At 49.3% G+C, this 23,854-nt stretch overlaps 6 protein-coding genes across 6 annotated transcripts; 2 read left to right on the top strand and 4 right to left on the bottom strand.

The window, feature by feature from the left end:
* Window positions 1-1,478: 1,478 nt before the first annotated feature.
* On the top strand, window positions 1,479-3,025 carry GGS25DRAFT_162385 (adenosine deaminase). The gene has a single exon (XM_049256503.1). It carries the CDS (start codon window positions 1,864-1,866, stop codon window positions 2,941-2,943), a length of 1,080 nt encoding a protein of 359 aa, XP_049118521.1. The 5' UTR covers window positions 1,479-1,863; the 3' UTR covers window positions 2,944-3,025.
* Window positions 3,026-4,120: 1,095 nt separating this feature from the next.
* On the top strand, window positions 4,121-8,045 carry GGS25DRAFT_479641 (uncharacterized protein). The gene has a single exon (XM_049260036.1). It carries the CDS (start codon window positions 4,545-4,547, stop codon window positions 7,326-7,328), a length of 2,784 nt encoding a protein of 927 aa, XP_049118520.1. The 5' UTR covers window positions 4,121-4,544; the 3' UTR covers window positions 7,329-8,045.
* A 1,261-nt stretch (window positions 8,046-9,306) lies between these two features.
* On the bottom strand, window positions 9,307-11,673 carry GGS25DRAFT_479638 (putative MFS transporter). Its single transcript, XM_049260035.1, has one exon. The coding sequence runs from the start codon at window positions 11,329-11,331 to the stop codon at window positions 9,685-9,687; it is 1,647 nt and encodes a 548-aa protein (XP_049118519.1). The 5' UTR covers window positions 11,332-11,673; the 3' UTR covers window positions 9,307-9,684.
* Window positions 11,674-11,678: 5 nt separating this feature from the next.
* Window positions 11,679-13,814, bottom strand: GGS25DRAFT_479637 (uncharacterized protein). The gene has a single exon (XM_049260034.1). It carries the CDS (start codon window positions 13,253-13,255, stop codon window positions 12,215-12,217), a length of 1,041 nt encoding a protein of 346 aa, XP_049118518.1. The 5' UTR covers window positions 13,256-13,814; the 3' UTR covers window positions 11,679-12,214.
* Window positions 13,815-18,071: 4,257 nt separating this feature from the next.
* On the bottom strand, window positions 18,072-19,857 carry GGS25DRAFT_519043 (uncharacterized protein; the record flags this gene model as incomplete). Its single annotated transcript, XM_049263635.1, has 2 exons — window positions 18,072-18,806; window positions 18,916-19,857. 2 exons carry the CDS (start codon window positions 19,855-19,857, stop codon window positions 18,072-18,074), a joined length of 1,677 nt encoding a protein of 558 aa, XP_049118517.1.
* Window positions 19,858-22,857: 3,000 nt separating this feature from the next.
* Window positions 22,858-23,792, bottom strand: GGS25DRAFT_529674 (uncharacterized protein). Its single transcript, XM_049265313.1, has one exon. The coding sequence runs from the start codon at window positions 23,570-23,572 to the stop codon at window positions 22,946-22,948; it is 627 nt and encodes a 208-aa protein (XP_049118516.1). The 5' UTR covers window positions 23,573-23,792; the 3' UTR covers window positions 22,858-22,945.
* Window positions 23,793-23,854: the final 62 nt, after the last annotated feature.

Below are 23,854 nucleotides of genomic sequence, written 5' to 3'. Positions count from 1 at the left end.
TCCTTCCCGCTTATCAAACAGCGCACACACCAGCGTGGGCTACTACTAGGTAGTTAGGTACCAAGGTAAGTATGTATTGTACCTCCAGCCTCCAGGGCAGCAGGGCAGCAGGGCTATCTTATGCATCCATGTGTAACTACCTCTTAGCTAGGCATGTACCTACATAGTACTGGAGATGTAGTTAGGGTTCTACATAACTACCTACCCAGGACCTACATATGTAGCAGCTCTAGGTATGCACATTGCACATAGCAGTGAAGCATCAACATCAAATACTCACCGCTTTGCTTTCCCTTGAAAGTTGAGGTACAATACAAAAATGCTGCGCTGCTATTTTTGAAATTTAATTCCCTTTTGGGAAATGCGTCGCATCTTCTGCACGCGTAAAACGTATGTAGGCATGTCGGTAACAGTAAAATGTGACAGCTAAGAAAAGAAAAAGGTAATCCGAACCTTCTATTCCTTCCTGTCGAATGGGCAGATTTCCAGATCGTTTATGATGAATTGGGATCAGAGGAACCATGGCACGGCGTTCCTTCTCGCTTACTTCCGTTCTACCCCTGATAATCGGTCGGTCACCTTTTTTGTTCCTTTTTGGTTTTTTCCCCCTGTTTTCATCACCTTTTCGACTTCTTCTTCTTTGGTAACACATCTGTCCGTGCAGTATATACAGTAATGCAACTTGATTGTTCTTACCAAACAGTATACCGTAAAAGCCGGGGGTCCGAAGTGCTCCTATCGAGGTAGCAATGCAGTTCGGGATCCCTGGTCGGGCAGGCAATGATCAAAGTCCAATAGTCGGTGTTCCCCTTGCAGCACAACCGAATCGAATCTAGGTTAACAGCTGGAGCTTACATAGTACCTAGAGGCTAGGTAGGGCCTGGTAGGCATTGTCGAGCTAGCGCCCATGCTCGGTATCGCAACAAAATCCCAGCTGCTATCCCCCCTGTATCATGTTATTACGGGCGGACCGGAAGCGCTGATCTTCTGCCTGTCATTGTGTTTGCGTGCCTACGCAGCCAGGATCTGGTTTTACCTCGTCTTTGATTCACGGCCCCAAGTCGATTTATTTATATCTCCTTCTCCACTTTGAACCCTTTCTCATTCCCGTCGGAACGGAGCCGAGCGAGAGCCTTTGCCTCCATCTGAACAACCGCCCCCCGAGTTCACCAACTTTATCCAGAGCTTTCCAAAATCCATCCATACCTACCTTCGTACCTTAGGTGGTAGCTGATCAACTAATGTGCCTTTTTTACTTAGACGTTCAATCGAATTGGTTGTATTCAGGATGCCTTTAGTATCATTGACGACTCCCGCGCCAGCGCCAGCTATGCCTATCGTTAGTTGTTATCATGCGCTCGCTTGAACGCCAATAGAACGTGATTGAACCCCCGACGTTCAAATACTCAGTGTTGCTCTCGGCGACACTCGCCGGTCGTAAATGTTCCATGGAGTAGTAACACCTCGACGGCAATGAGGAAAGTGTTTTAAGTGCAACCCCATAATGAGCATCGTGAAGATAGGAGAATAAAAAGGGGGGGGGAAGAAGTTTAGCTTCTCGATTACGAATCGATGATTAAGATAAGGCTAAACTGTTACTACTGTAGGTAGGTAAGAGAAAAAAAAAAGGAAGGAAAAAAAAGATAGGCATCGAGTTATGTTATCGCAATTGAAGGAATCCAGTTTCAGCATTCCATTTGCAAGATTACATTCAGACAGCGCAAGCAACCTTACCTATAAGCATCTATCTAATAGACACTGAGGTGTGCGTACATTTTCCAGAGAAGGGTTTCATCGATCAAAAAGTAGCATTCCCCCTAATTGATCAATCAATCAATCACGCGAACGCATATCATATCCAATATGTGCAACACGCCGCTCCACGCCTTCCTCGCGGCTCTCCCCAAAGCCGAGCACCACATGCACCTGGAAGGCTCCCTCGAGCCGGAACTCCTCTTTGAGCTGGCCGCCAAGAACCGCATCACGCTGCCCTTGTCCAGCGACGCGGCCTTCGCCTCGCCAGCGTCGCTACGCGCGCGCTACGAGGCCTTCCAGAACCTCGACGACTTTCTTGGCTACTACTACATCGGCATGTCCGTTCTCGTCGACGCCGCCGACTTCGAGGCCCTCGCGTACGCGTACTTCGCCAAGGCCGCCTCCCAGGGCGTCCGCCACGCCGAGGTCTTCTTCGACCCCCAGGCCCACACGGACCGCGGCGTCGAGCTCGCCACCATCGTCGGCAGCGTGAGGAAGGCCCAGGACAGGGCCGAGGCGGACTTCGGCCTGAGCTCGGAGCTCATCATGTGTCTGCTGCGCCACCTGCCCCTTTCCAGCGCCCTGGAGACGTTCAAGCACGCGAACGACGCGGGCTACTTCAAGGACGGCACGCTTGCGGCGATAGGCATGGATTCGTCCGAGAAGCCGTTCCCGCCGCCGCTGTGGAAGGATCTCTTCGCTGCGGCGGAGGGGCTGGGCATTCGCCGGACCATCCACGCCGGAGAGGAGGGGCCGCCGCTCTACGTCACGCAGTCCCTCGACGTGCTGCATGCGCAGCGCATAGACCACGGCGTCCGCGCCCTGACGGAAGGCGACGACGCGTTGGTCGCGCGGCTGGTCGCTTCCAAGACGCTGCTGACCATGTGCCCGATATCGAACGTGAAGCTGAACTGCATCCCGTCGATTGCTGCGTTCCCGCTCAGAAGGCTTATTGAGACCGGAGTGAGGTTCAGCATCAACAGCGATGACCCGGCTTACTTTGGGGGTTACATACTTGAGAACTACTGCGCACTTCAGGATGTGTTTGACTTGAGTGTTAGGGAATGGGAGACTATTGCGAAGGGCTCTATTGCGGGAAGTTGGTGTTCTGAGGAGAGAAAGGCCCAGTTGTTCTTGGAGATTGATGATGTTGTCCATGCATATGTGATGGAAAATGAAGAGCAATAGATTAGCTGAAGAAGTTTAAATAGTAATTGAACCTACTTGTTCGATACCACCAGGATTAGTGGATGACTAGAAGATTCTCAAACTGATCTCTTAAGTGATATATCAATGCTCATGATACATAGGTAGTCTTCGTGTGATAGTCTTATTAGTCTACCTAGGTAGCAATGCATAGTATCTTACTAATCCATTCTACACGACGAATGCTCCCTATCCCTGAATTCAACATCCAACCTAGCTCGCCCCTGTTCCATTCCCAAGGAGCGCTTCCCGTGACACAAACTCCAAAATCTCAACCCGTCGTGCATGAACAAGTGGATATTCTTTTGCTAGACAATGGGTTTATTGGGGTATTCACATTCAATGTTTGCGTTTAAGTGCTCGATGACGCGTGGACCAGTCCATAATTCAGACATCTCATGATCTAGGTCGTCCAGATGCAAGTGTTGGCTTACATAGGATGATGCTGGCAGGGATGCTCCTTGATTTCGACACAGGTATCAAGTCGTCTGCCAATGGGCGTCGCAAGGAAGTTCGGAATGAAGCGGAGCAGTTGCATATTAATACACCTACATACCTAGGTCACATATTCAATATCACATATCATTTTACGTCAAAACTCGGTGAAGTTCGTTCCCTATGGTTAGAAGTTTAAGTGTTGGCCTAGGGTGAAGGTGTTGGCCGACATAATATAGCATGTAATTCTCACAGGCTGCGAAACCAGGCAAAGAGCACATCTCTTTGATATTGCTTATTGCAGATAACCTCGGCATTCTTTAACCAAGTAAATCACATTTAACTTCTTGTCATGCAGGTAGTATCACCTTTTTATTTGGTTCAAGGTTTTCAGTGTCTTCTAATAAGAGGCTATTAAGTTCTAGAAGCTGTTGAATGTTTCTCAGCCTTGCTAATGAAGTCGAGGCAGTCTTATTATGCTCAAGTGTATTTGTATGAATGAAATGAATTAGTTATATGATTGAGTACGACGTCATAGACCAAAAGTCAGAGAGAAAATAATTCGACTGTTTGCTTACATGGCAATTTGAATTGACAGTAGGTATAGTATATGACTTGTTCAATAATTCAATTATCTTCATACTTTAGATATTTATTCAATGTTTTTTTTCTTTTCCTTTTTCTTTTCTTTATTTTTTTTTTCAATTAATTAATCATGATCCAGTCCCTAAATTCACAATGGTTCATATCAAATGAAAAATGTGATGTTGGCCACGATTGGACACACCGACTGTGATTGGCAAGTGAAGTATCCACGTTGACCGGACAACGGGATGTCAACAATGATTGGGAACCAAGTTCAGCCAACCTTATAGCTGCCTTGCTACCTCTTCGACCCGCAATCCTCTTCCTATTTCACCCAACCAAATCACAGAATTGAATATTATATGTATTCGGAACTGCACATCTAGTACGTTTTACACATAATGCCAACACAACACTTCAAGGTCCCCAAAACAAATCTAACAAACCAGTAAAAGCCCCAGTGGTTTCTTTTTGTTTTTGGTTTTATTTCCTTAAGCGACCACAAACTTCATTTGATGACAATTGGTTGGTTCGTCTAACATTTTCCTTCCTTTCCTTTTCTAATGCCTCGAATTAAACTCGATTACGATTTCGAAATTTACATTGACCGTTCTTGTCTAAACACTCCAATGGATGAAAAGCTTACCGAACCACAGACACCAGACACATCATCAAACCCCAAGACCTCGACTTCCACAGAGGACATTGAATCAACTACCCCAGATACCAAGGGAGGTGACGAAGGAAACATGTCGCAACACATGGATCCAGAGTCGGAGGTGCGCCAGAGTGTAGAGAGCGACGTGGAGGAAAGCAATGCCTCTGATCAAGGTGATGACCATGGCGACGACATTGAAGATGACGGAGACGAGTCTGTATATAGTGATCAAGAAGACGAACATCCCGACTACTCCGACAACCACATCCCCCACACAGATGACGGTGGAGATAGCAGCTCTCACCACGAAGCCACAGATGAGGATGTGTTCAGTGATAAGAGCCCACGAAGCTCAATGGGATCATATGATGGCAATCCCGAGCCAAGCAAGAAGGCACACCGAGACTTGGACAACATGAGCACTGCAACCCGCTCGCCTCGAGTCTCTGGCATTTCTCAGTACGAGAAAGATGACTTCATTCCCACTACCAGGGAAACCCCGCGCCCACCTTTCCGAACCCCATCAGACGTGCGCGCCATGCAAATGTCTTCACCGCCAGCGTCCGTGCTTGGCTCCCCCCGCTCAGCAAAGAGGCAATTCCCCACCGTCTCTCGCCTCGGAACACCTAATCCCACAACGCAGTACTCACCCAAGAGAATGTCTACGCCTCAGCGTTTTAAGGGACGCAAGGAAGCACCTCTGGTGTTACTGCACGTCACTCTGCTGCCGCTGCGATGGGTATGGAGCGACCTCCTCAACACCGTGGACGCGAGTGAGATGAGCGACCAAGCCAAGACGCTGCGGGAGTCGTGGAGGGTCTTACAAGATCGTATCGGCGACACCGTGATCGAGCGAGGCATATTGCTAGGCCATCCTCAGAATGACTATGAGGTTCTGGAGGAGCGCCTGCTGGAAGCCCTCGAGCTGCCCTTCCGTCGGCGGGCCCGCATCCTCGAGTGTGGTCATTACCTAGGTCCTTCCAATGAGATGGGCCAGGCCGAGGAAGAAGAGAGTGAAGATGAGTGGAGTTCTGACAAGCCCCGAACCACCAAGAAACACCACTGGTGTGCTACGTGCAAGAACGAAATCCGATATGACTCCCTGGGCCTGGGCAAGATCTTCCGCGTGAAAGTCTACGCTAGCAACGGCCTGATGCGAGCTGGCGCCTGGGCCGCATGCTGGAAGGAGATGGAGCGCGTGGACGTCGAGATCGAGCCCCTAGTTGACCCCACGGTTCAGGAGGAGCTCGTGCGGCTTGCTGCCGCTCACCAGGAGGAAGTAAGCATGGCCAAGGAAGCTGCTCAGAAGATGGAGGAGGAACGTCTAAAGGTGGAAGATGACCTGCATTCTCGCGTCGATGCTACCTCTCCCCGCCCAGGCCGCGAGTCCGTGAGGTCGCCTACTTCAGCCGAGGAACGGCGCTGGCGGGATGAGGAGCGCATGCGTGAGATATACGGGCACACACCGCCACCTTCATCTCCACGGCCGCATTCCCGGCACTCCCAAGCCGACGCATACCGGCCCAACCCCTCCCCAATCCCCCCCCAATCACCTCGCAGCAGGCAGAACAACTACGGGCAAAAGGAACAACAACCACAACCAGCACCTTACCAGAACGCATCACTATCCGAGCTGATGAAGCAATCAATCCGCGTGCTGATGCAGGACCGGCGGAACGTGGTGATCTTCACGCTGGGGATGATCGTGCTGCTGCTGGCGATCCGCAACGCTCCGGCCTCTAACGAGATGGTCTACGAGCCGGTGATCCACCGCATGCGGGACTCGCCCGTCCTCCGCCGCGCGCCCCAGCCCGTCGAGACGACGCCCATCCAGCTGAACAACCTGCCCATCGCCGACCCCTTCAAGACGGCGCCGAGTAGCTGCGACGGGCAGCTGCTGGATGAGAAGACGGTTAGCGTGGAGGAGGCGAGGCACCGGGAGACGGTGGATTTGGTGAACGAGTACACCGCCTATGTGGTGGAGCCAATTGAGGATGGCGAGGCGGCGGCAAGTGATGACGCGGCAAGCTCGTCTCTACCCGACGAGTCTGAAACGGATTCCGCCACGGCCTCTCCCGAAACCGAGGCCGCCGCAATCCCAGCAGAGAGCGAAGAGCAAGACCCCGAGTCCTCGACCCCCGCAGACGAGGCATCCAAGCTCGACCTGCCCGCCAGCGAGGAGCCAGAAGCGCCTGTCGCGGAAGAGGCCGAACAGCCGGAAGCAAGCAACACCCTCGCGGGGTCGGAAACCGTGTCGACGGTGTACGAGCCGTGCCGGATGCCGTACGACGAGACGGAGACGGAGTTCGTGACGGAGAAGAAGGTGGTGCGCGTCGTGCACACGGTGACGGAGACGGAGGTCGAGATGGCGACGGAGACGGTCAAGCTCGCTGCGGCCACGAGCGCTGAGGAGCCGCCGTTTTTCACGTCGGTGGATGCTGTTGAGGAGGAGAAGAACGATGATGAGCAGGAGAACAGGCACGAGGAGGAGGGAGAGGAGGAGGAGGAAGGGGACAGTGAGGGGCTTGAGGTCGAGGGGAGCCACTTAGCGCTAGAGAAGGATTCCGCACCGGCCATCCTCGCCTCCTTGGACCGAGATACGCTAACGGAAATGGGGTTGGAGCTGGAGACGGAAATGGGAATCGAAGACCTCCCTTCCGTCGACGCGGACGCCGAGATCGCCGTCTAGTGCGAGTGTCGAGCCTCGCTTCCGCTGTCGTCGTCGAAGAATGATGTCTGAGAGAAAAAGTAACAAACAAACGAAAGAACGAAAGAAAGGAAAGTACATATGCCAAACAAACGGAACGGAGTCTGACGGTGTCATGTTTTTATGGTTTATGTTTTATGTTTTATGCTTGTGTTTTTCGTGGTTTCGTTTTTCCCTCGTTTTTGATGTTGAGCACTCGTTTCGTAATGTGTTGCTGCGTTGCGTTAGCCATTACCTACCTATGTAGGCAGGCTTCTCTGCATGGTGCGTGGCGGTGGGAGGTCATCTGGCATAAAGCTGAGTTGAGTTGAGATTGTTGTGATAGTTCCACGATACCAATATAGCAAGCAAGCAAGCAAGCAGCTCTGAATTGCGGAGGTGTACTATGATGGAATGAGAGGGGGTTGGTGGATGTTAATGGAGATAGATGAATGAACGTGGAATGTGGTCGAGATGAGATGTGCTTGTACCTAGGCTTCGAGACTATTTGCTGCTTGATGTGTTGATGTTGATGTGAAGGGTTAATACCTAGAGACGTAGAGACATAAGATGATATTTTAAGGGGCGTCGTCGTGACGGGTTGGTTAGACTGATGATGGGGTGTAGAATACGTTAGGTCAATCCCATAATAATACATCTAGCTGCTGCGGTATAAGCTGATAATCAGAATAAATATTCTCCTTTCACTAGTGACTGAGTCTCTCTAATCATTCATACCTATCTAATAGGTACCTATATTCTTTCTTATGCTACTCCTACCGTTACCCCACCTCCTCAAGCCCCTTAGTTATCGTCGCAAACCTCCCTAGGTATCATTCTTACCATGCTGTGAAACGCAGGCGCAGAGTTGGAGCTCTGTAGCAGGGCGTAAGACTGTCTGTCTGTGTTGGTGGGTGTGTGGGTATGACATCAGCTACCTCGGGCCTGAGATATCATCTTCGGCACACACTAACTATCCCACAGTAGTAATCTATCCTTCCTGTACTCGATTCTTCAGCAATGAAACTAACCAACAGCTCATTCAAGAAGATCGATACCTACGAGCAAAGACTGGGCAGACCACTATATTCTCTCCTATGCATGGGCTATTAATAACAAGCCATATGAAGTCACCTACCAGGACTACATTGCCAAGGAGGCTACAACGGCTGTAGAGAAGAAATGGACCAATACCGACAACGCGATAGAACTGATGAGAAAATGCAACGATCAAGTAAAGCATATATGCATCGATACATGCTGTATAAACAACACGAGCGACAGCGAGCCAAGCCAATCAATCAATTCCATGTTAAAACAGTACGCGGAAGCTGCCGTACCTAGGTAGGTATTACTATATCGTCGATTTTGAAGGCGAGTTTGAGAACATACCTACTAAACGAGTCGCAACCGTTGGCCGATGAGCTTCGAGCTTAGCCTCAGCACGACAGCTCGAATAATAGTTGTCTACAATCAACCAATGTTTCTGTCCTGGCCCTCACAAAATGCTGTTGGTTTACAAAGGAATGGACGCTACAGGAGTTAATAGCGGCGCCTCGCGTGGAGTTCATAGTTGGATATGGTCTCACGCCGGACTTGGAAGCTTGGGTGTGTGTATCATAGAGGTCAGAAGCTATTAAGATACGGTTATGTCTCAGGTCTAGGATTATATGGGTGAGTTAGGTCGGTACAGTTGAATAACAGTTGTCAGGTTTTGGAGTATGTATACGGATGAGATACAATACAATGATGTCCTGATCGCGGGCGAGGCGGTATTTGGGACGGAAGGGGGGAGTAATGGGGGTTTAATTAGGTACCTTAGGTAGGTATATAAGCGTGCGCTCAGGATCGAGACGATGGAATACGGCAAGGATGATAATGGATATTTAGAGGACGACGAGGCGGGCTGAAACATAGATTCCCAAGAAGCTTGATATTAACTTGTAAAAGTGTAATCTATGATCCTTCCAGAGTGAAGGTAGACTGGTGACATCTTCAAATGGGTTGAACATTAAGTTGTGAGCTCCTGGTTCCCATAGATGTGGCACTTATTGAGATAGTGCGTAGGTAGGCAGGTAGGAATGAAAAGAGGAAAGTGTAACACACTGTATTCTGCATATAATTGTTTCTTAGAGTTCTCTTCCTTGGCCTGACATTTCAATTCTACAATACAACGCTTTCTTCTGCCCCTTGCCCTGCCCACCAACCCCATACTCCTCGATATAGCTTCTATTGCCACACACCCCTATCATTTATAAAATAGTACACCTATAAGCTTCCTCATATAACTAATCCCCTCTTACTCTGTGCTGGAACCCCTAAAGGCCCTTGAAGACAATTGACTTAATCGTAGCGCCACCTAATGCACCAACCCAAGGTCAATCCTCTTCTTGACCTCGCGCCAATAGTCAACGCGCTTCATCTCCCGGAACTTCTTCCCCCACTTGATCATCACCAAGAAGACGGAGCAGATAGCCAGCCCAACAAACGCAACACTAATAAAGCAATTCTGCTCGCCCAGGTTAGTGAGCCAGGGGGTGATGCCGTAGCCGATGGCGAAGCTCATCGTATTGCGGATGAGAATACACGTAGTCAGCGCGTCGCCCGAGATGTCTCGGTACGTGTCGACGAGGTACGAGACGCTCAGGGTGATGCCCATCGTGTTAGCGAACGCGGTCATGCCCATCGCAAACACGAGACCGAACCAGTGCACCTGGTGCGCCGCGCCGACGCCCCAGAGGATGAGCGACGAGGGGATCACCAGCGTCGAGACAGCGAAGAGCCAGAGCCTGTGTTCGGGTTCAGAGACGCCGTTGTTTTTGCGGGCGAGCCGGATGACGAAGCGGTCTGAGAACACACCGGTGAAAGCGGCCGCTAAAGCAACCCCTATCACGCACGAGACGTAGCTCAGTCCGACCATAGAAGTACTGAAGCTGTATGGAGGCGCGCCTAGAATTATGGAGCTCGTCGCGTTGAGAATGTTGAAGTAGATGAGGTATGTCCCGTAGCTGAACCCCGAGTAAAACACCACGGGCCACGAGAGCAGCTTCAAAGACTGCCACGCGCGGTAGTGCATCATGAACGGCCGCGGCTTATCCAAGATGGACATTTTCTGCCAGAACGTTTTTGTAGCTGTTGTCGGCCGGTCTTCCGGAGACGGAATACGCTCAATATCTGACGGGTCAGCTGAGGTCTCTTTGCCTTTCTCTACACCCGGATTCGGCTCGGCTGTCCTGTCAGTAGATTCGGCGACGATACCCACCGTTCTCCGGTCGTAATTCGTCTCTTCCATGAAGAAGAATAAAAACACCCATGTCGCGGCACAGAAGATGGCTTGGATGTAGAACACCCACCGGTAACCCACCCCATCATTGATAAACCCACAGATCACCGGCGCAAAGAAATTGCTCCCAGCCAACGTGAACGCATACCAGCCCATGAAAGTCGCGCGCTCGTGGGCGAAGAACAGGTCGGCGATAGTAGTTTCGGGCAGCGCCTCGATGGGCGCCGCGAAGAAACCCGTCAGGACGCGGTTCGCGATCCACTGTCCATTTCCACGGGCATAGGGGCCCCAGGCCGTGATTGCGATGAGGGCGAGCAGCGAGACTAAGTAGGTCAGCCGCTTGCCGTACTGCAGGGCGAAGGGCTGCCAGAACAGGAGGCCCCAGCCCAGAAGCAGGAACATGTACCCGGTGCCGGCGTTGAGGTCAGCCTCTGTCACGGAGAGCGCTGTGGAAAGTGGCACGAGCACCGAGTACACGACCGACAGCGCCATGCCGTTGAACCAGGTGTACAGGAGCGCGCAAGTCAGGGCTAAATACTTGCGTCGCGGGGTCCAGTTCAAGGGGTCGTCCGGATCTGTGGACGGAGTCGGCACGAGCACAATGTCTTTCATGTCTTTGGCATGTCGCGTCGCCATCGTGTGCTCGAGATCGACGAGGTGGACAGTCCCGGGGACTGCTGATTCGTCAATGTCACCATGACTCGGCCCCAGCGGCAATGCCATCCTGAGCTTATAGCGCAAGTATTACTTGGAGTTGAGCTTGATTGAAGCAATCAATCATTGGGTGTAAGTATTAAAGGAAGTAGCTTAGATATGTGAGCTAGGTGGAAAAGTGAACTCTCTTTGTCTCTCATCAATCCCTCCCCCCGCACAGATATCTGTGGTAGCAACATAGGATTTCCGTAGCACTGGCGTCCATTCATATCTCGAGTCTGAAAAGAAAAGGGGAAAGTTTATCTAGATCCCTGTCGACCTGCAGGAAAACGGTCCAATGCAGCCAGCCTTCTCGTCGATACGATATCTCCGGGTCGATGATAAGCAAGGAAGTGTGATGTATTTGGTAAGACATTCCTCGTCATACTCTTGATAAGACATATTCTGCATAATCCCGCTTGTTCTACTTGTACACGTAAGGGGAGCAAAATGCACACCAGCCACCGCAATCAAAGAGATGGCTCGGATAGGTGATCATCGCCTCAGCATGTCGGGCCAGATGAAGATATCTAGCTTTACTAAAGAGTGACATGACTCGCCTACAATCATGGTAAAAGCATAACTCAGCGTGCATACAACCTTGAAGCCATGTCTCTTTTACAGGACTTATTATATCACTAAGGTTGAGTCTAGTAACGGCGGTTGTGGTTCCACGTGTAATCACTTGCTGACCGTGGGGTTTGAGCTTGGATATGAATCGTGACGCTTCTCGAGTTGTACGGCAGGAACAGCGTTATTATTATCCTGCGAATCGGCAATGTTATATACGGGTGTGGAGCCAAGATAGGTATCCAGGGACAACCGGGAGATTTTAGAGTCTTTCACATAAAACATAGAATGAATATTCTGTAGGGGCAACCTACTTTCTTAGATTACCTAGTGCCTAACCTGTCTACGCTTGTAACTCTAAGGTATCTTCAAAGCTCTTATAACCGGAGTTCCTCTGCTTGCAAGTACTGCAAATTATGACCGTATTCGTCGCTATCTCCAGAAGAAACGCCTTCATCGAATCTCTGCTCCCCACATACGACCACGTGCTGAGCGGTCCATGATGTGGGCCAGACTGCTCACCCTTGTCTGATTTCAAGAAGGCAACCTGATGTCTATTTCCATTTAGCGAGCAGCTCTGGGTGTGGTGCCCCAGAGAAGCCACTTTCAGCTCCTCTAAACACAGGGACTTGGCAATCTCTCGGAAGATCGAGTCCCACGCGTTGGGACTCGCAGAGTCGGTATCGAGTTCGTGCTCTCCGCGGAGAACCGACACGCCCACAGTGTATAGATGCAGCTGCCGCAGCGACCCGGAGAGAAACAGCAGAACCGCGGTTAGAGACGTGGCGGGCGCGACCATGTCTCCCAGCTGTAGCTCACGGAGAGCCTCGAATCTTTGAACCGGGGGTATACTAGCGAGGGTAGTGTGCACAGGTCTGTCAAGACGAATCACGTCGGCTTTTCCCTCGTCTGACGAGGTAGCCAAGCGCGCAAGCCATCCTATCACGCCGTCCTTCATGAAACTATAACCCTTCGATCGTACCCGGAGGGAGGTTAGGTTCGGGGTATTGGCCAGCAACGGAAACAAGTAATGCGGCTGCCACCGCAAGAACGCGAGGGACCCCTTGGAGAAACTGCCAAGAGAGACGTATGTGAAACTGATAGAAAGGTCGAGCGACCGAATGCTCTGCAGGCAAGGCTTGAGCGACTCGAGAAAATGTTGTGGCATCGCAAAGGCGGAGCTGGACAGCCCTATATCCGGCTTTTGTATTGCTGCCGTGATACTCCTTAGTTTCTTTCCACTCCTCGCTATGGCCAGCATAGACGCCGAGAAGACGATATCGGGGAACTGGTCCTGGGAGTGGATATGCGGCTCGTCGATGATAAAATCGACACCGGTCTGGCGGCGGACCTCGGCGACACCATAGCTCACACGCAGCGGCATCGCTCCCGGGCGGCCGGACTTTCTCGTCGCATTGGTATCGCGCAAGCTGAACTCGACAATGTTTGGTAAGTTTTCCAGGACTTCTTTGAGCAAAAGCTGCAGCCTTCCGCTGCTGATGAGCCAGTTCTGCTCTACCGAGAGGGCTTCCAGGTTCTCGGGAATGATTCCTCTCCTTGCATGAGGCCGGTCCGGATCCCCATCCCGACGCGCCGAGTTAGCCACGGCGTCGCTGCTGCACAGTCGATCCAGTCCGATGGTGAGCTTCGACAACCGTTTTGACAGATGTGGGTGTTTCGATATGTTAAGGAGGCATTTCAGGCTATCTGCAAACCCGTAGAAAATAAAATTAGAAACGATCTGAGAAACTTCATACTTGGATACCTAATGTACTAAGAAAAGGGATCTTGAGAGTTTAATAAGGAATAGAGATATTTTTAGCCCCTTATTTTGCACGAGAACGATATTAAAAAAGAGAATAAAACGCATACTATGTCCACAGTTAGCACCTGTAACAGAGGATATCGAGAATACAAGTACGAGGTATAAGCAAGGCTTTATCACACATACCATTCAGTCACCATGAACCGCCTATCAGAGAACAATTCTCCGGAAAAAGTTTCAAACAACAACGTCTCGGCGGAATGACATGTCAAGCGGAGGCTGAATAGGTCCTCGTGGGAAAGGTACGACGCCGTATGCACAAGCAGCTCACAGGGCAGCCCCAAAAGCGGAGGTACGTCTCCTTTATTAGTTCCAACGTGCGCATTTTTTCCCGCGTTCGTGGGATCCCCGGATTGTGACGGGCGGCTTAGCTGCGCAGCAGCGTAGATGTGATCTGCCATGCTGCTTGTAAGAGAGCAGCCGAAGCCGAAGCAGGCTGGCAGGCAAGGGTCAAGAATTGAAAAGGGGGGGAAGATGCAAAAAATAAAGAACCAAGAAAAACAACACGGACATTGTCGAGGAAGGATGGGCAATGGCAAATAGCAAATATCACCACTACAGCGTAGTGGCAACGTGGACGGTTATTACTTTTTCCTCTCTATCTCCCATTTCCTTTTTTTTCCCTCCCTCCCTATCAAACTTCCGTCTCTACCTAGGTAGGTAGTGTTGGTTTGAATTCAGTAACTCTCTCTCTTTCTCTCCAGCCAGCCAGGTTTTGTATCCTGAGAAGTAATTTAAAGTACCAATCTTAAGAAGTCCTACACACGTGTACGTACAACCTACATTTATAGACGTTGGTTTTGTCTCTCTCTAGCTATTTTCACCGCCCACTCACGTAAGAAATGCTTCATTCCTTTCTGACACTTGACCATATGCGTGTACAAAATAGGGACCAACCGGCCCGTGCTATGTTGTAGCGCAATATCTATTCGTTTACCTGAGTCTACTTTTTTCAACACTTCTGCCCCATGGGGGCTACGCATATCATGGCCGCGGCCTGTTACAACTATGTTAGTTGTGCTAGATGATACCCAACCTTCTCCCACTGCTTGTAAGCATGTGCCCAAGGTAGCGGCAATGCTACTTAAATGGGTAGGTCTCACAAGTCACATCAAAGTTCGGTAAGATGGATTTACTAGACATATTTGCTAACTCGAATGCATCTTCTGGGGTCATTGTGAGATATATGTATCTTTATATATAGCATCTATATCCTGTTGCGTGCAAATATGCTCTTGTATCGGGTAAACACAAAGCAGGCCTCCACCTGCGAAATCTTTTCTTGTTTGTCCGAAATACCTCTCCTCTTCATGAAAAGAAAAAATTGCATTCGCTGCGCTTTTAGCCCATGCCCTTTAGATTACGAAGAAGGCCGGCTTTTGGCCAAGGGAAACTCCTCATTGGTCACCAGCCAATGCAGGTCAACCAACACTCACAACCGAAATGGGGCTAACAGGTGATCCCATCCCTACGAAGCAAACCCGTCACAACGGTTAAACCGAGACGACCTCTCCATTACGTACATGTCTTGGGTCGTACTCAGTGTACCTAAACCCATGGCACTGAGAAGGTATTTCGACCTTGACGTCAACGCCCCCTGGCCCCTATACTTGTGTACTTTAGCCCCCTTCTCCCCCAATCAAGGACCCGTACGTATGGGATTTTTTCCCTCTGCCCCCCATGTACAATACATGCAAGTGACATTGTGTGATCGTCAAGCCGAGCATTGGGAAACCAGTCTACCGGTTACCAGGCAATAAACCCTTGATGTGTGGAGAAGAAGTGGTGGAAACTTTGGGTAGCAAGCATGGCTGTTGCGTGGGCATTTGCCATGCCATGCAGCTTAGTACCCAGCACCAGGCTTTTCTTCATCGCGTTTACCAAGATAAAAATCTGTCTACCTGATCTTACCAAAGATCACATGGGGGTTTTCTTGGTCTTGACTTGCATCAAACATCGCTGTCTTCCGAAATCTTGCGGCATTCCCCGTCTTCTGATTGCTTCTAGTTCCTACTAAGTACCGACCTAACTACCAACAGTAGAATCATAGATGCGTCTTCTAGTCCCACCAAAGGATAGGGCTTAGTTAAAGCATGTTTTACTGCACATGGCTCCACTAGGCCTGCCATATGTTAGCATTCCGCCATTGTAGTATGAGATAAACCAAAGCTTTCTTCCATCATTCTTCCTTCCATTTGGTTGCAGTTTGCCCTGCAACAGAGAAGAATCTTGATTGCAAAATACCACAAAAGCTCGCCTTACCTTTAGTTAAAAATAGTCCACACCCGACGCAAATCTCAGTTATATTAACGAAGCAAGCCCCAAAGCGCCTCAAGGGATATGCAAGAAACTGTGTAACCGATTTAACACCTATCAAACTAGTATGTACATAGGAGGTGTTGGTAAAAATAAGCGCCCGCTAATCAAGTCTATACAAGTCTCAAGACCTCGATTTATTACGTTACTCGGAAAGATTAGGGGTCATTGAACACGGGGGTAGGTAGGTAGGTAGGGGGGCTTGTATGGGGCTGGGCTGATCACATGAGCACCCTCTTGGCTTGGCCTGCTTAATATAGATCGAATACATCCATCCCATAGTCACTGGTTTGCTTGTGTGATTCGTTACGCAGAACAAATCTCGAAGCTTCCGAGGTTTCTAGATCTCTAGTAAAGGTAGGTAGGTAGGTATGCAGTACTACCTACTTTCCAAATCGCACAGCGTCACCAATATATTAACGACGTCACATGGCCGTGAACCACCATCCGTAGGTAGTTTACTACACTCTCGAAGCGCTGTGAAGATCACGACGCGAGCCTTTACACTCCCTATACCTAGTACCTACATTCCTCTGCTGCGATGAAGACTACGCCTAGCCACCTACCTCCTTATGTAAGTGCTAACTCGGCGTCAGTTTAACATAGAACGATAAAGAAGTCATACCCATCAAAGTGACTACGAGAAATCGCATAGCTAAACCCATAAAGAATTCCAAAACGTCTATAAACTAACACGTTAGCAGTAAAGACCACTTTCCTAACAAGCGGCTACCAAGCATACAACTACTGGTACAAAGTTAGTATCGTGAACTTTCTCGTCAGGTCTATAGGAATCGTCAACCATCACTCCGTGTGTACAGCAAGTAACTTGAGAATCATCAGCACATGAACACCCCCCTGACCTGCGAGTACTTGGTCCTTGGGAGTAGATGCCTACCTAAGTAGTATGGGTATATATATCATAGAGCCAGCCCATATTGAGAATTTGTGGTCTTTTCCTTTTTTCCTAGGTAGGTACCTATCTTACTCCCATAGCTTACCCCCCTTTTCTCTGGTTCGATAGCCCGACCTCACGTACCTCCCTAGGTGTATATTAAAGTGAATAGGAGTTAGTCAACGCACCAACAGCCAGCCAGATACCAGACACCAGACACCAGACACCAGACACCAGACACCAGACACCAGTAACTACCGCAAACACGAGAGGAAAAAAGGGACATATGAATAGCAAGGACAAAAGGTTGGGTATAGCCTGATCCTCGCCTTCACTCGATAGCAATAGCAATAGCAACAGTAGTAGGTAATGGTAGATGGTAGTTAGTATAGGTATGTATGTATTGTATATATGTAGGTATGTATATGTCCTTTCCTATCCCTATCCCTATCCCATTCCCTTGCCCTTTCCCTCTATCACCCTCTTCCCCCCCCTTTCTCCTTCTCCCCCTCTTTCTCCCTCTTTCTCTGTATCTCTTTCTAACCCAATACGTGCCCAGATATGATATGATCGATCTTGTTTCCTATTGCTTGCTTGCTTGCTTGCTTGCTTGACTGATAATTCGTTCGTTATAATTCTTCTTTCTTTTAATTTTAATTTCCCCCCTCCCATCAAAAAGCTCACGAAAACGAAAACGAAAACGAAAAAAAAAAATAAAAAAATAAAGCATCCAAGATTTGTGTGTGTTCCCATAATTTTATGCCATCCCTTTCACGCAAAAAACACTCTCTCTTTGCCCTGCCGATTTGATGATATGATGATGATGATGCAAGGTATATTGTGATATATATACGGTTAAAAACGACGACGATGACGTTGACGTTGACGTCGATGTTGATTGTTGCTGTAGGTAAAAGATAAAAGAGTAAAAAAAAAAAAGAAAAGGCCGATGTGTATCCCTTGACGCAGCGCTGTCTATCCGAAATTTTGATCCATCCTTGAGAGGTGTTTGTCTATGGAGACAAGAACGAGACATTTGTATACCTGTGTAAAAAAAAAAAAAACGAAGACAGAAAGAACCTTAAGCATGCTTTTCCTTTTTGATGAAAATATAAGAGATCTTGTAACCGGAACCCAAAAACCCTTCCCTCCCTCCCTCCCTCATTAACTACCAGGGTCTGCATACGAGGGTAGGATGCTTGCATACTGCGCGGAACCACAATCTGGGCAGAGACGCTCCGTCGTGCAGCGATTGTGCTTGTCACAGTGCCATTCCGAGCTAGGCTTACACATACGGCACTCTTGGCAGTGATCCCAGAGATCGGTAGCCACCCACCCACCCTGGCAGAAGCTATACCAGAAGCCGTGGAAGTCGTTCTGGTTACAGTTGCCCAGGGCGCCGCGGAGGAGCTCGAACTCGAGGCGCTCGCGCTCTTCGCGAGGTTTCTTTCTCTTACCGCCACGAGCCTTCTTCCAGCTGTCCTCCCACTTCTTGAACGCATCTACGTGCTCCCGGATGGTCGCCCAGGACGTGTCGTCATACAGGAGAATGTCTATCATCAGTTCTATATCCAGCTCCTCGACATTCGGTTGCTGGAAGAGCCAGGTTGCGAAGCAGGCGTTGGCACCGCAGGGTTTAGGGAACACGGAGGGAGGACCGAAAAACTGTGTTAAGTCTGCAAAGGGGTTTCCGCATGCGTCACCGCACGCACAGGTCGCGCTACAGCCGAGCCCGTGCTTGCTACAGGCACAGAAGAGACAGGCTTTTTTATCACCGCGGCCTTTCTTGCAGGAACATCTCTTAATCTTGAGTCCATTCTTGGAGGAATCTAGGGGTGGCGTGGGGACAGAATGTACAGACGGAAGCGAAGTTCGCGGGGGTTCGGAATCAGTGTAGACCTATGGTAGAGATAAGACGTTAGTGACACATAGCTACCTCTCCTGAAAATGTTGTCCCGAGAAAGAGGGTGCTAGGTATACTAGGAGATATAATATCTGTCTGTCTTACCTCGGTTGACTCATCCGCTGTCTCACCCAGCGCATCCTCGTCATCGTCACTTTCGTGCATGTCATCTTCGGGTGTGCGTCTGTGGCCGTTCGGAGGTGCGGGAGTAGGTAGAGGAGCAGGGCTATGAAGAGTTGCGGGACTGTGAAGAGCTATTGGACTATGTAGAGGGGCTGGACTGAAGTGGGAATTTAACGTGCTAGAATCCGAGTAGGAATTGGTGGCCGAGTGGTATGATGTGGCGTGTGTGGTCGGTTGGGAGGAATATGTATCTGTATACTGCGATAGATGATGTTGTGGGTGCTGTATTGTCGAGGTCTGAGAATTTGCGCGCGGTTGAGAATAACTTTGAGGGTGGTGGTTCGTCGGTATGGGAGAATACGTTCCACCTGTTCCTGGTTGTGGTGACTGTCCTTGTAAAAGTGATTGTTGTGCCTGTGCCTGTGCCTGAGCTTGTGCCTGTGCCTGAGCTTGTGCCTGAGCTTGAGCTTGTGCTTGTGCTTGTGCTTGTGCTTGTACCTGTGCCTGTGTCTCTGCAAAGTTCCCGTTCCGAATTCCATTGACGCCTGCCTGGGCGTAATGTGTAGCATGAGAGTTCATGTGCCCATTGGGGGGAGCCTGAGAGTAATGTGCCGCGAAACTGTTAGCCTGTTGTTGGGGACTGTATGGTCCAGCGCCGTATGCTGCCGAGGAAGTCTGGTATGCTCCGCCATATCCGCCGGTCGGGTTTGTTACCGTGCCGGTAGCATAAGGGTTGTAGCCGATAGGATGGCGGGTGGTAGGTTGGAGGGAATAGCCGCCATTCTCGTATCCCGTAGCCGAGTACAAGTTGAGGCCCTGGGCGACTTGCACATGTCGGAGGGCGGGAGCTGTGGTCTGCGCAGTGTTACCGACAGATTCCCGCGACGTGTTCGATCGCTGTCGCTTAGACGGTGGATACGACATTGCATGTTTGCCTCAACCCTTCCCCTTTCCTACTGTCCTGGTATATTTTCTCTTTCCTCGCACGGTTGCAGCCGAGGGGGTGGATAGAGAGGGAAAGGGGGGTTGCAGGACAGCGCAGGATCGGGTCTGATAGGACACGGCAGTAAGAGGCAGGAGGCGGCACAGAGCTACTGGATATTGGAAGTCGTAATGGAATTTTCTCTCTAAGAGCGTGTGAGCGTGTGACTTCGGTAGGTGTCAAAAAAGAATTCGATTTTGGACTTTTTGGAGGCCGGTGAAGAAAAAGGAGATATTTCCTTGGCCTTGGCTTCCTCGGCTATTTTTTTGTAGGTGAATTGAGTATATTATTTACCAGGTTGGCCAGGTTGGTAGTTTCGACAGCCAGGGTTCAGACAAGAAATTCTTTGAATGTTAGAACGTTGAGATCGTCCAAAATTCCGCGTCTTGATTGTGGCGCATGATTCTATCGGGGGCGACGCGTTAAAAAAAAAGCTGCTGCTTGTCCCTTGCTGCTAACTGTATGCAGGTGCTAAAATACTTACCTAGCAGGTAAGCTGTACCTGCTACTTAGCAGAATACCTAGCAGGAATGCGGTATGTACATCCAGATGATCCATGAATATAATCCGTAATCGCAACGGGTAACAGGAGTTGCTTTTCAAAAGTTATGTAATTGTGGATGACTGTTACCTGTAACGGTGGCGTTCAGGGGGTCCAGGCGTACTATTTAGTACTAGACATGTTCAAGAATGATGGATTATGGATATGGATATATGTGGTTTTCTAGGTTAGCTTGAGATATTATATCGCCACCTTGGGTATTCGAATATGTAATGTGAGTAGGTAAGTAACTTAAAGTAAGAAATATCAAATCAAATTGGTTCGGAATTAATAACTTGAAATACATAACTATAACTAGTTCAAATGTTAAGCCCTGAGATCAAATCAATGGTATTGGATGCCTCGGTACTACTGCTAGTAGTAATGCACCTAGTAAATATGGGATATACTCGCCGATTTATAGACAGGTATCCATGATTCCTACACTCCCAAATCCAACCTTTAACCACTTTAACCTAGAGTTTAAATCTTAATTCGTCAAGAGTCAAGACCATCGTTACTTGTCTAACGGACTCTAACCTAGTAAACACTAGGCCTAGGGACGGCACCCTAACCTTTAGGGTGGGTTGGTCCTTTTATTGCGTTCCATCGCAGGTTCGTAACGCAGTTATCGACATGCGGGTGCGGTCACACTTTATTCTGGACTACCTACAACCTGCTAACCTAGTATATACATATGTACCTAGGTTAGGTAAATAGGTATGTAGGTGTAGAATATGATATTTACCTAATACCTTTGATATCAAGGGAGACATCGACTTTGATTTATATACCTACTATTGCATACACATCCCAGGGACATCTTTGCGTCCATATGCAAATGCTATATATAATAAACGCGCAACCTGCGTTATCCCGAGTCTTACAAGGACAACGAAGCCGAGACAATCAAATAGGTTTTATATGATTCGTCACGTAATCCAAGCTAGAATTGGCCTAAAGTCGGCCTGCTATGGCCCTGGTTGGTATGCGGGTGCCCGAGACCCACTCCAGTCCGATCGGTGCGAGGCCGGTGACATCTCTAATCCTTCTAAATTCTTTGAACCACTTTATGCAATTGAAGTCATATGTATCACATATATACATTGCCTATACTATGTACATTGGTGAGGTATGTATCAGACAGGCTTATACTACATGTAGGTCAGCTACACAATGTATGTAATGCGTCGAACACTTTACCGCACTCAAGAAATGCCTCGGAAGTAAATCAACGACCCCAATCGTATGTTAGACCTGAGACAACTCAAAGCCGGCAAAATTCAACGGCAGCTGATTGCCAATTCTCATGGAGTAATGGATATGTAACATTTCTAGGCCTTTGTTCTGTTGTTTCAGCTAACCATAGCCTCAGCGCATGTCTTTCTTCGAAGCACGTTGCAGCAATTGGCGGCCGCGAACCTACTACCCGTATTCTGCGAACCCTCTCGCACCTTGAATCCTATGGTGACCTTCAATACTTCGTCGCTCACCTTAGGCGAGGTGGCCGACGTCTCGTCTGGCGAATGGGCTCTCTAGCTACTCGCTTTAAGTAGCGCTTCACCTATGCCGCCATTGACCGAAGCGATCCCCGATCCGAGGCCTGTTGCCAAAACGCGAGAAATTCGTGCATTCATAGGATGTTACTGGTGTATGTACATATCTTCACATACCGGCCTAGGTGAAAGGTTGCGGCACGGAATCCGCATTGGCTTGGGAACCAGAAGCCCGGCACAGCGACCACCACCAAGCAAAATTCCATTCGCATTTTACCTACACCAGAGAATGCGCGATGCTCTTTTTAAAATGGAAAATGGCACAAAGACCCATAACAAGTTCGTTCACACCCCAGGTTCGACGCTCAGAGAACGACTTGTTTATGGAACTTGGTCCTTGTCAAATCCGCCGTGAACTTGCTCTTCGAGATTGACACATAAAAATCGTTCTCATCTTGAAGGACTTCGAAGACGCGCCCTTTGTGAGCCTCGTTTGCTGAAAGACCTTCGTTTACTCCCTGCTGTAGGCAAGCAAGTGAATCCAGGCCCTATACTAGGGCGTCTAATCCCAGGACGACAACTTTTTCTTTGGGAAAAGTTCAATACAGGAGTGATGGATAAGATGTACTTTATCCAGGTCACTCCCCTCGCAAAGGGGAGTGTGCAAAAACATACGAAGCGATACCCCCCAACGGAAAAACAACCCCTTCGTTGCGAACCCCCCCTCATCGATGGCAGCTCGACGCAGCATCCTCAAACAATCCGATTGTCGAACGTCATCGCCATTGTCCAGCCAATCCAGGAAATATAAGCAACCCCCCTATCCCCCTATGATTTTCTTTCACATCCAACAAAGCCTTTGACCACTCCGTCCAAGCACCCACCCCCCCAACGAGCCAGTTCCATCCAAACGTACAAATACTTCGCGGCGCCACTTAGCCCATCTGCAGCAACCCTCGGAACCCGGTCTATCTACTAACCCATTGTAACCTCTTAAGCTAAACCAGAACATACATACATACATACATACTCACGTAGCAAACCAGTCAAACCAGTCAAACCAGTCAAACCCAAAAAAAAATGTGTACCAGCAAGCTCTTCCGCTACGAGCGGTGCAAGCACCCCTCGGTGCCGACGCACCAGCAGGCCTCGGTGCAGCGGTGCCTGAAGTACAAGATGGGGCTGTACCTGACGCTGACGCACACGGTGGACGTGGTGAACGCGCCGGGCGACGCGGGCGCGGCGCGGCGGCTGCCGCGCGCCGGCGGGTCGTGCCCGCGCTGCTTCCCGGGCGAGGCGGCGCGCGAGCAGCTGGGCCGGCGCTTCGCGCGCGCCACCAAGGCCAAGACCATCCGCGCCACCGTCGAGGCCGTCGACTTCTCCAACGACCGCAAGTCCTTCGAGGCCGCCAATGATGGCGAGACGTATATCTACTCCATCTAAAAAAAAGAAAAAGAAAAAAAAAGAAAAAAAAAAAAAGAAAAGAATGGTGGAGATCCGCGCGTCTGGGTGAGTTTGTTGTTTGACCGTACGCCCGTTCTTGTTTCTGCTGCCGAGGTAGGTTAGACACTGCTGTTGTTGGTGTTGTTGTTGTTGAATGGTTTGTTTAGATGCAGGCATTGCAGTAGGTATGTTTATTGTTTAGAAAAGGAAAAAAGAAAAAGAAGCGAGGTTTGAAGCGTAAGTAGGTAAGTAGGTACATAGGTATTACCTAGGTACCGTTTTTGGATGCTGTTTCCGAATTACATAGTTAGTTATTGTTTACTCGAAAATAAAGCGTTGTTTCCAAATATATATATATAAAGAGCTACTCGTGGTAGCTGCAGAGTGAGTTGCAAGGCGCCATTATGTGATGTTGGTGATTATCCCAGAGCAACTAGGTTGTAGTATGTCTTATACGGC

The sequence above is a fragment of the Hypoxylon fragiforme genome (assembly GCF_022984875.1).
Source record: "Hypoxylon fragiforme strain CBS 206.31 chromosome Unknown GGS25scaffold_3, whole genome shotgun sequence".
Lineage (NCBI taxonomy): Eukaryota > Fungi > Ascomycota > Sordariomycetes > Xylariales > Hypoxylaceae > Hypoxylon > Hypoxylon fragiforme.
The sequence above is the reverse complement of the archived record's forward strand: the minus strand, read 5'-3'. Positions and strand labels throughout refer to the sequence as shown.

Excerpts from the sequence above, each read along its gene's own strand:
- GGS25DRAFT_162385 (XM_049256503.1), top strand. The coding sequence starts at position 1,864 with ATGTGCAACACGCCGCTCCACGCCTTCCTCGCGGCTCTCCCCAAAGCC.
- GGS25DRAFT_479641 (XM_049260036.1), top strand. The coding sequence starts at position 4,545 with ATGCCTCGAATTAAACTCGATTACGATTTCGAAATTTACATTGACCGT.
- GGS25DRAFT_479638 (XM_049260035.1), bottom strand. The coding sequence starts at position 11,331 with ATGGCATTGCCGCTGGGGCCGAGTCATGGTGACATTGACGAATCAGCA.
- GGS25DRAFT_479637 (XM_049260034.1), bottom strand. The coding sequence starts at position 13,255 with ATGCCGCTGCGTGTGAGCTATGGTGTCGCCGAGGTCCGCCGCCAGACC.
- GGS25DRAFT_529674 (XM_049265313.1), bottom strand. The coding sequence starts at position 23,572 with ATGCCTGCATCTAAACAAACCATTCAACAACAACAACACCAACAACAG.